The 17,842-nt window shown below is 42.1% G+C and overlaps 2 protein-coding genes across 2 annotated transcripts in view; both read right to left on the reverse strand.

The window, feature by feature from the left end:
- Positions 1–17,842, reverse strand: part of LOC124272502 (steroid 17-alpha-hydroxylase/17,20 lyase-like) — a 316,834-nt gene that overhangs the window by 225,766 nt on the left and 73,226 nt on the right. The window lies entirely within an intron of this gene.
- LOC124272511 lies at positions 11,482–17,287 on the reverse strand. Its single transcript, XM_046707717.1, has 3 exons — positions 16,925–17,287; positions 16,255–16,425; positions 11,482–11,702 (listed from the first exon to the last, which is right to left on the reverse strand). The coding sequence occupies exons 1-3, from the start codon at positions 17,211–17,213 to the stop codon at positions 11,482–11,484; spliced, it is 681 nt and encodes a 226-aa protein (XP_046563673.1). The 5' UTR covers positions 17,214–17,287.

The following is a 17,842-nucleotide window of genomic DNA, read 5'->3' on the forward strand; positions in this document are numbered from 1 at the left end:
CAGTTTTGCTAAATCTATTATCAAAGACTAATTTTACAGTTGCCGAGGCGAAAAGATTGAACTTACAAGAAGTAGTTCAAATGGCTGGTACCCGTGAAGATCCGGGTTAGAAATGATCTTCAGGAGCCCATGCTTGTCGTTAGTGGCAACTTGTGACTTGATTGACACATGTCATCGTATCCCAATTGCGTAGATCGATGCACTGAATTGTCTGGCTCAGACTCGATTATTTACAAACCGCCGCTATATAGATGGAATATTGCTGAGTGCGGCGTAAAACCAAACTTACTCACTCACTAACATGTAAATCAGAGTTAAAGGGTACCTTCTCCAGTCAGGTCCACACGTTATCACAGGTACATGAGACAAGTATTTTGGTCAGCAGACAAACGTATCTCTTGAGTCGGGGTGCAATTTAATTAAATTACATGGGGCTGCATATCGACCTTGTCGTATTGTCCTTTTATACAAATTGTCTTGATACGGTGCCCTGTTAATATATTGTCTATACAGGATCAGGACAATACAATGCGGCGTTAAACAACAAACCAACCAATCAAATGGCTGGTACGAAAATACAGCATTCATGATTTTGTGATGAAAATATCTTTGACACATCAGCGTCTCGGCTATGATCTGCAACTGGAAGTTACTTTATATAATGGAAACACTATCAAGGTGGTCACGTCGCTTGTGCTACTGAAGGTCACACTTAACGCGTCCTTGTACGTACAGGTGGGAATGATATCCTCTTTCTATTTTCAAAGTCGAGAGCCTCTTTAAACTTTTTCTTCATCATTTTCTTAAGAGCATAGATACTCTTGCAATCTCCTGGTAAAACCGATCTCTCTGAGGCCCGAGGTTGGACTTTTGGACCAACACGGACATCCGAATCCTGGATGAGAGATTTCCATTTCACAATACCTTTGACGCTAGCTAATGTTTGAGACCAATTGTGGTCAGCTTTTTCAGAGCGCAGCTTCTCTGGAACCCCGGGAGCGTTCTCTTTCGTCAGTAGATTCCGAGAAAATGAACCATTCTGTTTCCGTTGATCTTGACTGCAATTTGTCTTAGACTTGTAAAGAGTTATACTCGGGAAGAGATTATAGGAGTAATAGCACCCATCGTCTCTGGTTTCATCAACGCAGGTATTTTGTTTGACTCTATCCATTTGTGGCTTGAGTATCTTCTTCCATTTATTTTCTCTAACAGGTATACCAGTTGGAACATTCTTTGATTCCTTCATCGGCGAAGAGACTGATTTGTTGCCATTCAGTCTATCGTGAAGTTGAAAGTTGTACATATCCGACACCTTCTTGAATGCGACCAGTCTGTTGTATTCTCGTCTGAGGGTTTTGACTGTTTTGGAATGCTCGGAAGTTTCAATTCTTTGGTCGAAGGTGATTTTGTCCAGATGCCTCTTGCAGTAGAGGTCTTCCTTTTCATTCTTCAGTTTTAGGTCCCACATGGACTGGGTGCTCATGCGCATTGCAGCGTTGAAGTGGGTTTCCCAGGAATACCAGCCCCTGTACGGGTCTGACACCAGTTTTCGTGGCATCCTCCCTTGGTAACAGTCTTGAGATTGGGATTAAGGCAGTATGTCTGAAAAACAGAATATTGATTTTAAACATTTATCCATCAGTTACGGACCGTGAAGATCCGGGTTAGAAATGGTTTTCAGTAATTCATGCTTTTCGTACGAGGCAAATAAAGGGATCGGGTGGTCAGGCTGGTAGTCGGTTTGTTGATACATGTCATCGTATCTCAATTGCGTAGATCGATGTTCACGATGTTGATCACTGGATTGGCTTGTTTACAGACTGGAATATTGCTGAGTGCGGCGTGAAACAACAAAACAAACCATCAGTTCCGGTTCAAATCACGCTCAAGACTCCACAAAAAGTACTAAAGTACTGTCGGAAATAGAAAAACCTGTTTTTAGGCTGTTACTCTGTATCCCTAAAATTTACACGATTGCAAATAGCATATGTCGAAATAACCCACATCGGCCTAACTTGGCGTTCAGTGGGATGCGTAATAGGATATCCAGAAAAGCATGTTTACTCGTAAAATCGGGTCAAAACTTAGAAAAAATACGAATAGCTGTTGAAAACAATAGATCAGACTATAGATGGCAATTAGGTCGCTCAGCCAGGTATGACGACGGACCGTCGACTCACATGGCATGAAATGCTCGTGCTGCCCACAGGCACAAGGGGTCATCTCAAAGATATTTTATGCTTTTTCATGTGTATTGAATATGTCTCTATTGATTATATTATCTTAGCTGATATCTCAGTACCCCAGCCCGACCCCAACCACCGTCTGCGACACCCGTCCTGGTTTTGCTTTTGAGACGACCCCTCCTACCTGTTTCTTTTTATAGTGATAATGAGACGCCATGGTAGCTACATTCTTAATAGTTTCAGTATTAAAGTTATTATTTTTTACGTCTGCTATCGTTTATAATGAAGCTAAGTCTAATTTCAAAATGATCATTTAAAAAGTGTCCTTTGTAATACAATATCATCGCACACTAATTTGCATAAAGCCATGATATATTCTAAATAAGACGCATTGGACTTAGAAAAGAACCGCATTGCTCATTTCTGCACTATTCTCCTCAGTAAAATCCTTCTTTTACGTTTCCTATCTCCCTCCCACTGCGACTGTAGTTAGGCCGAACTTAGTTTAACAGATATTTCACACTTTCACATATTAACTACCTAAATTGTAGGTATAAATGTGAAAAAAAAAAGTTTTTTTCTATTTCCGACAGTACTTTACAATTTGTACTTTGTTGCGAAAGTGCCATCCTGAGCATCATATTTTTTCACACTTTCTACGTTATTGTGTTACTTATAACAGAAAATGCCTATACAGTTATGAACTGTCCAGACCCTGGTATTTACTTACCAGACGAGTGAATAAATAGTAAGACTAATAATGGCCTTATTATATTCACCTGTACCGCGTGGATACAACTCGGGAGTATACATGACCCAGGGATCTGAAGCGCCGTAATTCTCCGTTCAATGTTACATCACCTAAGCGTGGCAGACACAAATGATCACGGCTTAAAAAATCCCCATTCGCCCTGGTTTTGTTTCCAGGATGGACAGCATCATATTCGTGCACTTGGGCTTCACCTACGCGAACATTTAAGACCTGTACCACTTTAGGCCTTCCTAGGCCCGCCGTTGCGTCACACCTTACCCAGTCATTCACAAATGACTTAAGTGCATGTGCGTGTTCTTACGTTGCACGGAGCTGCTGTCGAGCTGTCTGACGGCAGCCAGTACCTAATCGAGTCTGGGTTCCGATCCACAAAACGTTCGTAACGTTACGACCTGTCGTAACTCAATAGTTTATCATAGGCTTGTCGTAGCTCTACGAACGTTTTGAAAAACGCGGCCCTGGGCCAGAAAATCCAGTGACACGCTCGATCATTCACATGCGCGAGTAAGGTTTTACCTCGTTTTTAGCAATATTCCAGCTATTTAACGGCGGATGAAACCAGAAATAGGCTTCACACACGAGCCTGTTTCATCGGCGCTTAGTCATTTCAACCTGCCGATATCGCAGAGTGGTACCATCTCTGGCCAGTGTAACAAAATACTCCACAAACAAACATCTCCCAAAGATACCGTACGTGATTACCCAGTAATCACATTCAAAAGATATACTGTACATAAACCACAACAGGTACAGAATTTGTGGTCAGGTGTATGCTACGGTCCTGGGTAATATCGGTTTTATAGTCCCAGCTCACTGATACACAATCCTGCTGTTTAAAATGGTGACCTGTTCACAGTTTACAGGCTGCAAACGGAAGATGGTCGTTTTATCTTCTAATACTGCGCGCCAGGAGAGCAACAAGTAACACCTTTTAACGTTTGTCGGTATGACGGAATCGAAGCAATGATCTGGGTAGACGTTTTACACCCTCGAATTCGAGGGCGATCAGTACATTTGAAACCTACAAAATCCACATATATAGTTAAATCCATATTTTTGAGCCTAAAACTAAAAATAATCAAATTAAATTTACGTAAGTCACTGTTATCTCTATACTGTGATGTCATGGTGTCTCAATTGCGCAGAATGATGCTCATGCTGTTGGTTACTGGATTGTCTGGTTCAGACTCGATTATTTTCAGACCTCCTCAATATAGCTGGAATGTTGCTGAGTGCGGCTTAAAAGAACAAACGAAACAAAAAAATCTATATTGAGACTTACCTGGAGAAAAACACATGTAAAATATCTTCCTCTGATCATAACGTCCTTGTCTTCCTCGTGTTTTTTAAAACTATGCTTCGGGTATTCGGAAACACAAGGTACGAGGCTAACTTTGTCATGGGTATATGGTGTTAAATACCCATGCATTCTTTCGTACCGAACATAATACGCCTACATTATCAACGCTCTTCGGTTGACGGCTCTTGGGAAAATATCGTCATATTAGAGTTCATATGTATAACAACGTTCTCGTTTCCTGAAGTAATCGGATTAATGTTGATTTGTGTGTATTCTGAACATGTCGAGTGAAATGAAAACATAATGCGCTAACCCTTATACACCGTGTAAATATTTATTCAGCCCGAACCCCCGGGTGGCAAACCTTATCACGACTTACATGTACGGTCAGCGGTTTACGTGTCTGTAGAGTTCGTTATCACACAAACAGCTGATGAATCATTCAACCTTTGTCGTAATCATACCATTTTGTAAGCGTAAGTGTAATCCTTCATAGTAGTCGTACTCAAAGTGTAATTTACGTGTAGGAGGTATTAGATCTTTCCAGCCCTTTAAGGGAGCAGGAGTGGCCCAGTCGTCAAAGTCGCCACGATCGCACAGTTAAGTCAGAAACCTTTAATTGTGGGTTCGAATTCCGGTTTTCACCGACTCTAGGTTTGTCAGCATGGTGGCACCCCATTAGTCACACGACCCATTAGTTGGTCAGCATGTGCTTTTACACGTGAACCCTTAGTACCTCTGTTGGTACCCGTGAAGGTCCGGGCTAGAATTGATCTTCAGTAACCCATGCTTGTCGTAAGAGGCGACTAACGGGATCGGGTGGTCAGGCTCGCTGGTTTGGTTGACACGTCATCGGTTCCCAATTGCGCAGATCGATGCTCATGCTGTTGATCACTGATTTGTCTGGTCCAGACTCGATTATTTACAGACCGCCGCCATAAAGCTTGAATATTGCTGAGTGCTGAGTAAAACCAAACTCACTCACTCACCTCTGTAGGTAATGGAATGACCAATATGTAACGACCACAAAGAGAACTTATTAGAACTATATCCATGCTCGTGGCTTCACCAATAATGGTAGACATTCAAAACCGTCACTTCGGGTTTTCCTCCCATATAAAACAGACATTTAATTAAAATATAACTGGTATGTATTCATATAACAGTTATATTCGGCGTTACACATAGCTCCTGTTGCTCCTGTGAGTCTGTGTCACAAAACGTGTCGTGTCACAAAACGATTTAAGGGCAAGGACAGTCGTAAGTCTGTGCTAAAGCACGGGAGCTACGATCATTTTAGGGGTAAGATCGCTTTGCAAAACAGGTACCTGCCCACCCGATCCATCCCGTTATTAGCAGGTTGGTGGGGACCTACCTGTTTCTTGTCCCGATCCTCATATTCGTCAATCTATGACTGTCAAGTAATGTAGGTCAAAACTTTGTGTTTCGAGAGAAAGGAGAGCATGTCACGTCATCAAGACAGTTGACAGAACGTTGCGATTGTTTATGAATCGTTTGGTCTCTGTCATTAAAGGGAACCATGACGGTAATGGGTTTCGGTCATGCTATACTGCCTTTGACTTGTATACGGGCTGAACTTGTCTTATTCATCCCCCTGTACACGGAATTCCTGAACTATATTATTGTGTATTTTGAGGTCAGTCACGTCGTAATCAGAAAGGTTCTGTACCTACTGATATATGCTACTCAACTACTGAGATAATCACTCAAATAATACTTTTACGCTTTACGTATTTCAACGTAAATTATGTACCGCATAAATGAGACAATGTAAAATATTTCGATCTGAGGCGGAGTATTGCAGACATTGATTCCAATTATTCTTTGGTAAAATTCTGATCATTGTTCAGTGGAATTAAACCGCGAAGATCCGGGTATAATTTGTCTTCAAGAACCCATGCTTGTAAGAGGAAAGTCGACTAACGGGGTCGGGAGTTCAGGCTCCCAACCCCATGTATTAAATGGCCGATGCCGAACGGATTCTCTTTTGAGTCAGTTAACGTCATAAGGAATTTAATGAATTCAAGGTCCAGACCAGAAATCGACATGGACTTTGGAGAAAGACTGACGTATAGAAATGATTGAAATACGGAAATCGCAGATATCTGTGAATAAATATCCTGCTTCGTCCAGTTTGTTTCCAGGCTTGTCAGCACCAAACCCATGGGTTTCACCAAAGGGTTAAACTTCAATTCGTAATCACTCACTCCCACCCTTCCACTCACCCCACAGACCCACCCACTCACTCACCCACCCACTCACTCACTCACTCGTTTCACAGAGAGACGACAGTCAAAGCGCCCGATGTTCCACCGTGTGAACAAATGCGTCGTGTCAAATTTTCAACCACGGATATTTCGTGCAGCACGTGCACTACAATCATACTCACTTGTCGACCATAGATGGCCTTGACATTTAAATGACCTGAGCAGTAAATTTGTAAGAATAATTTTAGAGGTTAAATATTTATAAATATAATTTCCTAAAAATGAATCAATATCGAATGCATTTTTACAACCTCTAAAACTATTCTTAACAATTTACTGTTCCGTACACCATCCAAAATAAAGGATTAATGCAAAGTTCATAATTGGCGCCCATTAGCAAACCGTCAAAATCTTACAGTATATTATATTTTCCACCAATCGGATGGCCCAATTTCGTTTCTGCGGATCTGCTCAGATCACTTGAATGTCAAGGCCATCTATGGCCGACAAGTGAGTATGATTGCCGATGGTTTTGGAGAAAATGCCTGCTTACTGTCGAGGAAATGATTTGTAGATGTTGTAAGATGTTTTTAGACCCGTGGAATGCCTCTGCCGATCGAATCTAACCCTACATAGGTGCTGTCAACGTGGCTGGAATTAATAAACGAATTTAAAAGGTGAGTTTTCGCTGTCTTGGGTGATCCATGATTTTGGCTTGGAATTGCGGAGGTAGCTGTTTTCGGTGAGTCGTGGCGTATAACTTTTGAAATGTAGATCCGATTGTGACCATTTATAACTCATTTTGTAGGGAAATCATCTCGCTTTTAATCCGTAGGCTTCGACGGGGCCTTAAAAATAGTTTACGTGGTGAAATCTAACTTAGATTGAGGAGGGGGCGGATCCGTCGTTACATCCCTTTCCTTTTATATAGTACTTGGGTAGGGTCTATATGCCTATATGTCTTTCTAACGCTGTTTCTACGCGTGACACGCCCATGTGGACATACACAAATATGACCTAGGCTTGATGGGGAAGGCTCCCACAACTTAAAACTGTCCGAACACCAATGAACAGTCATGAATATGACGCGCCTTGTACAATTCAGAGCATTCTCCATTGTACCTCGTTGTGAAATGTAACCACCAAAGTATCATGGATGGACTGCTGAAATGTTGCTCGACACAAATGGGGGGCTGACAACTGGAAAGATGGTACCATCTCTCTTAGAAACAAGTGCTATTATCAACAGCATGAAATATTAAAAACACAAAAATGTATCATCTAAGTATATCTGCGTGTTTATTTCTGCTCAAATGGATACAGTGAAGGCAAATGAAGTTAAGATTATGAACTTAGACGGAAATCAAAACATCTATAGACATGATATCACAACATTTATTTCGAGTTGTCAAAGGATGTGAAATTAAGGGGTTCTTATAGAAATACTACTCACAGCCATTTCGATAACCAACTTACTTTCAGAATCGTTTTCAAGGCTGTGGCTGTTGTGAGTGAGTGAGTATGGTTTTACGCCGTTTTTAGCAATATTCCAGCAATATCACGGCGGGGACATCAGAAATGGGCTTCACACATTGTACCCATAGTTGGAATCGAACCTAGGTCTTCGGCGTGACGAACGAACACTTTAACCACTAGGCTACCCAGCGTCACCTGGCTGTTAGGAACAAATATGCGCGCCGTCACGTTGCCATATGATTTAACAAGTGACCAGTCCTGACCCCCCGCCCAGTTCAGTCGCTTCGTGCGATATATACAGTTTACCGGGATCATTTCCACAAGGATCCACACTGTCGGCGCATGGATACAGCTCATTGTCAAGGCAACCCGTTACGATCCGGGCTAGAATTGATATTCATTAACCATGCTTGTCGTAAGAGGCGACTAACGCGATCGGGTGGTCAGGCTTGCTGACTTGGTCGATGCTCATGATGTTGATCACTGGCTTGTCTGGTCCAGACTCGATTATTTTCAGACCGCCCCCATATAGCTGAAATATTGCTGAGTTAGTCGTAAAACTAAAACTCACTCACCCATTGCCAAGGTACCGCTGTACATATGTACAGAACTTTGTTGTACCATAGACCTATAGGCCACAAGTAAAAATTCGCCATATAGCTGGAATATTGCTGAGTTAGTCGTAAAACTAAAACTCACTCACTCATTGCCAAGGTACCGCTGTACATATGTACAGAACTTTGTTGTACTATAGACCTATAGGCCACAAGTAAAAATACACCTGTCTGTCTGTCAAATACTTTATAGCAACATCACTAGCTCTTTTCATGTCATCGTATCCCAATTGCCTAGATCAGTGCCTTTGATCACTGGATTGTCTGGTCCAGACTCGATTATTTACCGACCGCCGCCATATAGCTGGAATATAGCTGAGTTAGTCGTAAAACTAAAACTCACTCACTCATTGCCAAGGTACCGCTGTACATATGTACAGAATCTTTGTTGTACCATAGACCTATAGGCCACAAGTAAAAATACACCTGTCTGTCTGTCAAATACTTTATAGCAACATCACTAGCTCTTCTCATGTCATCGTATCCCAATTGCGTAGATCAGTGCCTTTGATCACTGGATTGTCTGGTCCAGACTCGATTATTTACAGACCGCCGCCATATAGCTGGAATATTGCTGAGTGCGGCGTAAAACCCAATCACTCATTGATGATAGTCCCTAAAGCGTGCGTACAATATCTTCAAACCTTGTCTTGTATGAAGTGCCTGAGAGCAGAACGTACCCTTTCACTGTTGTAGCGAGGCATCCCATAGAGGTGCCGGAATCAAGTCGTTTGTGTTTCACAGATGGACTCGAAAAATGTACATTTCACGTTCATCCTTCTGGCCTTTCCACTTTGACCATGCTTCTCAGTGCCACCAAATTAATTTCATTAGACTGTAAACATCATCTACTCGAAAAACCCGTGGGGAAAAAAATCACAAAAGGATTCACATGAATTTGTCCCAAAAGTCAGATTTTCACATTGCCTCTATGCAACCACAGTGAGAAACCGTCTTATATCATAACCCTATTTTATCTCTTTGTTTATAGCACAGACATCACCTTTCAATATTTCTCACCTCAGATCATCCGCATTGTGTACTTAAGAGACTTCTCCACCCTCACGTAACCACAACACTTTCCAGTCAACTGTAAAATCAGTTCCTCGTTCTGGCATATGTATGCATCTCAACAATACCCTGGATACTTGCGTAATAACGGTGTTACAAACTCCACCAAACGTCGAGCTAAAAAGTTTAGACTCACTTCAAACACTCACTATATCTTATGTATATATACTGTAAATCATGAAATTAATGCGAAAAATGCGTCTGTACTCTTCTCGCATTATTATAATGACGCATTTCAGTCTGACAATGTTAACTTTTCAGAACTTGATAAAAGACAGAAAACGTAAATCTGTTGAAACTACACATTACACCAATACAGGTCACTTCCTCATTACAGGTATCTCAAGCCACATGTAATTATCACTGGTTACAAGCGCTGGTCATTGTTTAAAGTCACTCAAGCATATCAGCAATACCGGACATTTTCGAGCCACTTGTTTGTTGTATTTGGGTAGATGACTTTCGAGTCGGATTACGTTTATAAATGTTGTCATAAGACAAGTAGTGGCAAGCAATCACGTGATCAAACATGGCAGCGTAATCAAAATATCGTCAGCTCATTTCCATTCATTGCTTAGCAAGCTCAATTCATTTGGTAAATAAAAAGTGTGAAAAGAAAAGAACACCAAAGATTCAGGGTGTCACATTTTATCATTAACGCAGATTCCTGGGCTCGCATTAATTTCGTGACGCATTTTAGACTAGACCCCCGCATTCGCATTAAATTAGTATATGGTTACATCGAAGGTTGATTTCTCCACTAACTCAGGGGAACCAACTGCAAACCCTATGATGAATTGCACGAGGATCATGCATCAAATTGCTTAAAAGCATGTACAAATGTCGTACGTGTGAACAGCTGTGCTTTAGTGTAAAGTTTTGTTAAGAATTCGCCAATTTTCACTGATTTTTATCATTTATTGAATTCACGACAATAACCTTTTCAACTTTGCGAATTTGTTTTACAATACATCAGTTCATGTGTAAACATTACCTTTTAAACAGTATGGAATATTTTGCAAAATTTAATTTAGAACAGTTGCCCGAAGTAAGTGGCTATATTTACTCTAGAGAGTCTAAACTTTTGATGGGAAGTATATTTTACCCTTAGTCAATACGCTATATTAAGAAGCACTCTCAATGGACCTGGTTAGAATTGATCATCAGCAGACCATCAGATCGGGTGGTCAGGGCCCCGTTCCTCAAAGCGATCGTAGCGCTACGACAGTCGTAACTCCCATACTTTAACATAGACTTACGACTGTTGTAGCGCTACGATCGCTTAGAGGAAAGGTGGTCAGGTTCGTTGACTTTTGGTCATTGTATTCCAGATGCTCCAGATTCCAGATCGATATTCATCATGCCGGTCACTCGATCGTCTGGTCCATACTCGATTATTTACAGACAACCGTCATATAAAGTGCAAATACAGTGGAGTGTTTCAGACTATGTGTAGGAGTGTCGACGTCACAACCTGGTAAGTATAGTGTCATGGTACCAGTGGCCCCTCTACAACTTTTTTCCACAAATACGCATTGATAACTTCGTACAACAGGTCAACGAAGCAGGTGACTGAGTGAGTTTAGTTTTAGCAATATTCCAACAATAACTTCTGGAACACGAGAAATCGGCTTCACACATTGTACCCACGCGGGGAATCGAACCCGGGTTTTCAGTGTGACGAGCGAACGCTTTAACCACCTGGATACCCCCCATCCCATCCCACCCAACCCCAAACCCCTGAAGCAGGACCTAGCGATTGACATCTGTGCGCATTGTTCGCAAGGATAGACTGGAATATGTGCTTCACCCAAAAGGCTTGAGCTGTGGAGTTCTACAGAGTTATTTCACAAATATACCCATGATTGAATCTGCAGGCACGGTCATGAAAACAAGAGTTCACCAACTGTATACACGACTCTGATGGATAGACTCCATCAGCTGGGTTACACCAAAGACTTGAGTCATTTAGTGCGGATCCATCCACCCAATTCCACTTCATACTGGCCACATCCAGATAGGCCCCAATTGAGCGTCTTCCGCCCACATCGATACCTGCAGCATAAAAAAGGGAAACGTTTGTCTTTTGAAGATTCGTAAGGGTTCGGGGGATTGTAACACGTCTTTGAACGTTTGCACAAAGTACAGCATTTCGTGGTGATGGTACCTACCGTGTGATTATAAGCTAAGAATTTTGTTTATTTTGGCATATGAACAGGAAATGGTCCAGTTCAAAGGTTTAATCCTCGTGGACTTTCTCATCCTCGATAATCTCCAGGGTATACGTTACGATCACTCTCCATTATACCCTGGATGCATCCACGGCTTGGCCCGATTATTTTATTACCTCCCTTTACTGGCTTTTTATCCAATCAGGTGCCTACGATGGGAAGTTGAGCGAACCAATCACAACTCACTTTCGCTTTTTAAATTATCTAACCGTTTAAACTTGGCAACACAATTGATGCACAGGTACTCTGAAAGAGGTAGAAGGAGTTCTTTCATATATTTTTTAAAGTTTCAGATCTGTCAATTCGTCTGTATTATTTCCCCCAAAATCTGAGTGGCACTGCGAACAAACCTTCGCGACTGCGACCGCTATCTTTGTTGACACTGGCAAGCTCGGATGTAACGGCGGCTTCGCTGATTGGCTACTGTGAGAATGCGGAGCCAGCAAAGGGAGGTAATATAATTATCGGGCCAAGCCGTGGATGCATCCAGGGTATAGTGGAGAGTGATCGTAACGTATGCCCTGGGGATTATCGAGGATGGGACTTTCTGGGTTAGTACTGGTCCTGAGCAACCTACATATATACTCATGTACTGATCGTCAGTGGCAACTTCATGGATCAGAGGGTCGGGCTGGGTGTCTTGACTGTTGGCGTATTATCGTAGCTAGACGGTGTGGTGATCGTAATATCAACCTTTGGTTTGTTCTTAGTTGGGACTGGTATATTCATCGTCATATAGTTGGACCAAATGGAGTGAGTGAGCTGAGTTTTACGCCGCTTTTAGCAATGTTCCAGCAATATCACGGCGGGGGACACCGGAAATGGGCTTCACGCATTTTACCCTTGTGGGGAATCGAACCCGGGCCTTCAGCCTGACGAGCGAACGCTTTAACCACTAGGCTACCTCACCTCCCCGGACTAATTAGAAAGCTATATGAATCAGTATACCTACACAAACCCGCGAGGGTCCTAGATACTCCCAAACCGATTGTGTACTCTGGCTCGTGTTTGTCGTGGGACACATTGACAGAGAGTTCAGGAGGATCGGCGAGTTTTAATGCGAAATGTGTTTATGTTGGTTATTTGACGTACATCGTTTGGGTACTTGTGAGTGTGTAACGCAACTTTGAGTGAGTGAGTTAAGATTTACAGTCACATCGGCAATATTTCAGCCATATCGTCACTAAAACCAGATTTAAATTCACCATAAATACATATCAGCCTGTCAACGAAGGACAGTGAAAAACAACTACAATATCAGAGTTATAAATATATTTAACTAGTATGTTTTAAATCCAAGATATGTTAGCTACAGAAGACAATACAATATACACTCGCATAACCTTGATTCGCGGATATAAGGGAAGTGCGGCGAAAATCATATATTAAATGCACGATTTCATTTTGTATACTAACTGATTATTTTATTCATTGATTCAGCAAATTGAAACTGCCTAATATTCCACTCGTGAATGAAACATTTGTTTACCGAAGCCTTATACAATCATCAGATTCATCACCCATTCGTGTGCCCACAAAATTTGACGTCACCTTGTTTCGTGGATTAAGTACTAGTAGTTGGTTACTTTATATCACTATGTACGACAGCCCATTGCAGTAGGTATTGGCACGTAGGAAAGCAGACGACGAGATGTGAGAAGGTTGGTGCTAACGGTATCTTATTTACTTGACATTTTGTACATATAAAATTTGGTATTGGTGGCATTAGTGATCTTGGGCTATTTATGTCAGTGCTGGACAATTAGATTTAGTGTATTTACATGTTATGCAGAGATTTGGAACATTTTTGTCAGCGAGGCCAGACATTGTACGTACATCAAAAGTACCGCTTCATGACGTGATAAGAGACTGAACGTACGAGATAGCATGATTATTACTGCGATCCACGGAGTAGGGCGTAATAATTGGGGCGCACCGGGGCCCCAGCATTGCACAGTGACGTCAACACGCCTCAGACTGTTGGGTCACTCTCCGTGCAAACCGGGACCGCCTCCGTGGTGTAGTGGTTAGAGCGTACGCCCGGACACCGGAAGGTCGTGGGTTCGATCCCCGGCCGCGTCATACCAAAAGACGTTAGAATATGGTACTTGTTGGTCCCCGCCTGGCGCTCGGCATTAATGGGTACAACAAGGACTGGTCGGCTCGGAAAGGACTGGTCGGCTCGGAGTCAGTATAATGTGTCTGAGAGGGGTATTCATGCTTCACTGCGGCATGGTACCTCAGTGGGCTAGCACTATAAAAGCAGCTTAAGTCTGGGCTAGTACAAGCAGCCGCACATACACATACACACGCATGCACGTCGTCATATGAGCGAAATATTCTCAAGCACGACGTAAAACCCAATTTCACCTCACCTCACCTCACCTCACCTCAGACTGTTGGGTCACTCTCGGTGCAAACCGGCACCGCCTCCGTGGTGTAGTGGTTAGAGCGTCCGCCCGGACACCGGAAGGTCGTGGGTTCGATCCCCGGCCGCGTAATACCAAAATACGTTAAAATATGGTACTTGTTGGTCCCTGTCTGGCGCTCGGCATTAATGGGTACAACAAGGACTGGTCGGCTCGGAGTCAGTATAATGTGTCTGAGTGGGGTATTCATGCTTCACTGCGGCATGGTACCTCAGTGGGCTAGCACTATAAAACCAGCTTCAGTCTGGGCTAGTACAAGCAGCTACACATATAGTATGACCAGAAATTATTGAGAATTTTAGGAATATGTTTAATTGGATTTCTAGTATAAACAACCTTGACCAGCTATCAAGTGCTTGGTTTCATTCAAGAGAGACAACTCCGTTAATCTTTTTTTCATGAATTTGTGAAGAGTTATCCCCCTTTGTTAACTTGCTAGCAGACGACATTTTCAGTGATCCTCAGTATGATTGATTAAGAGAAGAGGAAGTTGATTTTAGAGTATTATAACAAGGACATCAGATCAGCTAAAGTGATTTCAAGTAGAACAGGCATCCCTTTGTCCACTGTTTATCGTGTTTTGAAAATTGACTGTCGGTAACAGGCGGCTTGGTATTCTTGTTTCTAAAAACAAACGAAGGAGTTTTGAAAACTTAAGGCTGGATATGATTGATAGAGGAACTGTGGATGTCTGTAAGGAGACAATTAGAACTGAGCTGCATGCAATGGGTTGGCAAAAAAGTGGAGGAATTCCATCATCGATCATGAAACCTGAAGAAAAGGAGCGAAGGTTGAATTGGTGCTTACAGCATAGAAATTTTAACTGGGACAATGTGATTTTCTCAGATGAAAGTTCTGTGTGGCTGTTTCCTAATACACTGAAATTCTGGACCAAACAAACTGAAAAACCTTTGTATCAGCGCCCAAAGTACAGTCCGAAATTTAACGTGTGGGGTGGGATATCTGTGTTAGGGGCACCGCCCCTCTGTGTATTTGAAGGGAATATGAACAGTGAGCGGTACACAGATATTCTCGAGGGACATTTATTTCCATCTGCTCACGTGTTCTATGGACATTTTTGGATTTTCCAGCAGGGCAACGACCCAAAACATCGTTCAAAGCATTCACAGGCCTGGTTTCGGACCCAAAACATGACATTATTAGATTGGCTGAGCTACAGCCCTGACCTAAATCCAATAGAAAATGTTTGGGGACTTATGAAGGAAAGTGTCAATAAGAAAAATCTGACAAATATTGCAGAAATGAAAGAAGAGGTGGTCCGATATTGGGACAGCATGGACCACGACTTTCTAACTTCTTTGATCAGTAGTATGCCCCGCCGCATTGAAGCCTGCATTGCAGCCCATGGTGACTTGACAAAATACTAACTGTTCACCTGTCTTTGAATCTGGAGTTATGTTCTGCTAATGTTCATATTTAATACGTGAGTAATGAGTGAAAAAAAATTAAAAATCTACAATTTTTAAATTCTCAATAATTTCTGTTTGTACTGTATATGATATTATGTTCATACTAATGTAAGGAACCCGTGAAGGTCCGGGCAAGAATGAACCTTCAGTAACCCATGCTTGTCGTAAGAGGCGACTAACGGGATCGGGTGGTCAGTCTCGCTGGCTTGGTTGACACATGTCATCGGTTCCCAATTGCGCAGATCGATGCTTATGCTGTTGATCAGTGGATTGTCTGGTCCAGACTCGATTATTTACAGACCGCCGCCATATAGCTGGACTATTGCTGAGTGCGGCGTAAAACTAAACTCACTCACTGCTATTCTTTGCTGTTCTGTTTTAGCTCACTAATGTAAGGATGAACCTGAATCCTTAAGGCACTGTTTCTATCCTAAATTCCCACAGAAGGAACATTGTTGACAGCGGTGAAAAAAACTCATTAACAATGGCAGATTATAAAGTATACTGCACAACGTACCATTTGCAGCCATGAAGTCTTTGACGAGCTGTATTTTGCCATGCGATGGCAGGGTCACCAAGTCTCCACCGTCCATCTGACATTTCGATCTTGCCGCTGTATTATTCAGAGCGGAACTGGACACCCATATGCATATGTCTCCTATCTGGCTGTATGGAGAGACGCATTCGGCTGTGGGGAAAAAGAAAGACGACTGCATGAAAACGTAACACCACCGTTATTGTATTTGTAACGCCCCAGTTATTGTATATATTTGTAACGCGCAAACTTGTTAACAATTCTGTTTCGACAGTTATTGTAATTATGTGCAAAAGTCTTGCAAACGCCAACAGGGCCAGTTACAACCAAATTTAACCCTGGAAGACATGATTAAATTTGGCAAGGAGGAATTGAAAGTTATTGGTCTCTAGAATTCAAAATATGGTCAACAAAAATATCCATTGACCTTTTCCCTATGATTGTATACCAATGTTCGGTAGTCTTGAAGATGGGTTTTCCAGATTAGCATGGTTTTGTAGACATTAACCATATATTTGAATACCATTTTCATTTCTGTCAAAACATCACAAAACAGAATGAAAAAAAAATACAGCAAATCATGTCTTTAAAACAGTCTTCACCTGTGTTAGAGCAACATTCACGAACTCAAGTTTCTTTTACATTATCTTACCTTTCTTCAAGAACGTCTTCATTCCAGGGGAACCCAGATATGTGATATCTGTGTGGACATCGTATGTGTTACGAATATAACACGCCCCGGAGTAGAAGGAGAAACTATGGCAGGTTTTATTCTGAAAACAAAGTCCTGCACAGTCAACAAATGTGTCGTAGGCCAATTCCCGATTCCAGTTGTTCCCAACTTTATCATCTAATTCTTCCATTCGTGTAAAATGACGAGCCACGGTATGACTGTAGGTGTAATGAAGACAAAAGGAAAGGATAATGGTGAGCCCAATCATCTCAGAACGCCAGAACGGTTCCTTTGCTGTCAGTTCAGCCTCTGGTATGGTTCTCCCTTCCCGCCAGAACAGCTTCACTGTGTGGTGTGGATGGATCTTTGACTTCACGTGGAATAATTACATATCGATTGCTTAACATTTATTATCATGGGCGAACTTCACGTTTCGTTGCCTGAAAGTCTGTTAAGAACATCACGAAATATGTATTACACTTCTGTTATTTACAAATAGGCCGATATATATGGTCAGCAGAGTGGAAACTGTTTACTGTTTAGATAGGTAAATTAAGCTTCTGCGCTCCGTCCCACAAAGCGATCTTAGCTCCAAGGTGACCGTACCTCCCATATTTTAACAGAGACTTACGATCATCGTAGTACTAAAATCGTTTTGTGGAACGGATCCCTGGTTTTTCGGTTTGACGACAGGGCCCTTTTTCTTGACAAGCTTATTTGCACGATTGCTAGCACGAACCAGAATCATACAATCTTCATATCCAAAAGGGAAGCACCATTGTCCCCAGTACTTAAATGGCCCTTTCACAACGGTGTAAACTGAGCTGGTCTAGCCAAAGTTGTTTTAATTTGTAATGGGACAAATGTGTCAGGCCCACCAACACACTTTCGTAGCAC

This window comes from Haliotis rubra, unplaced genomic scaffold, assembly GCF_003918875.1.
Source record: "Haliotis rubra isolate DU_JTF1 unplaced genomic scaffold, ASM391887v1 Scf170, whole genome shotgun sequence".
In the NCBI taxonomy this organism is placed as follows: Eukaryota; Metazoa; Mollusca; class Gastropoda; order Lepetellida; family Haliotidae; genus Haliotis; species Haliotis rubra.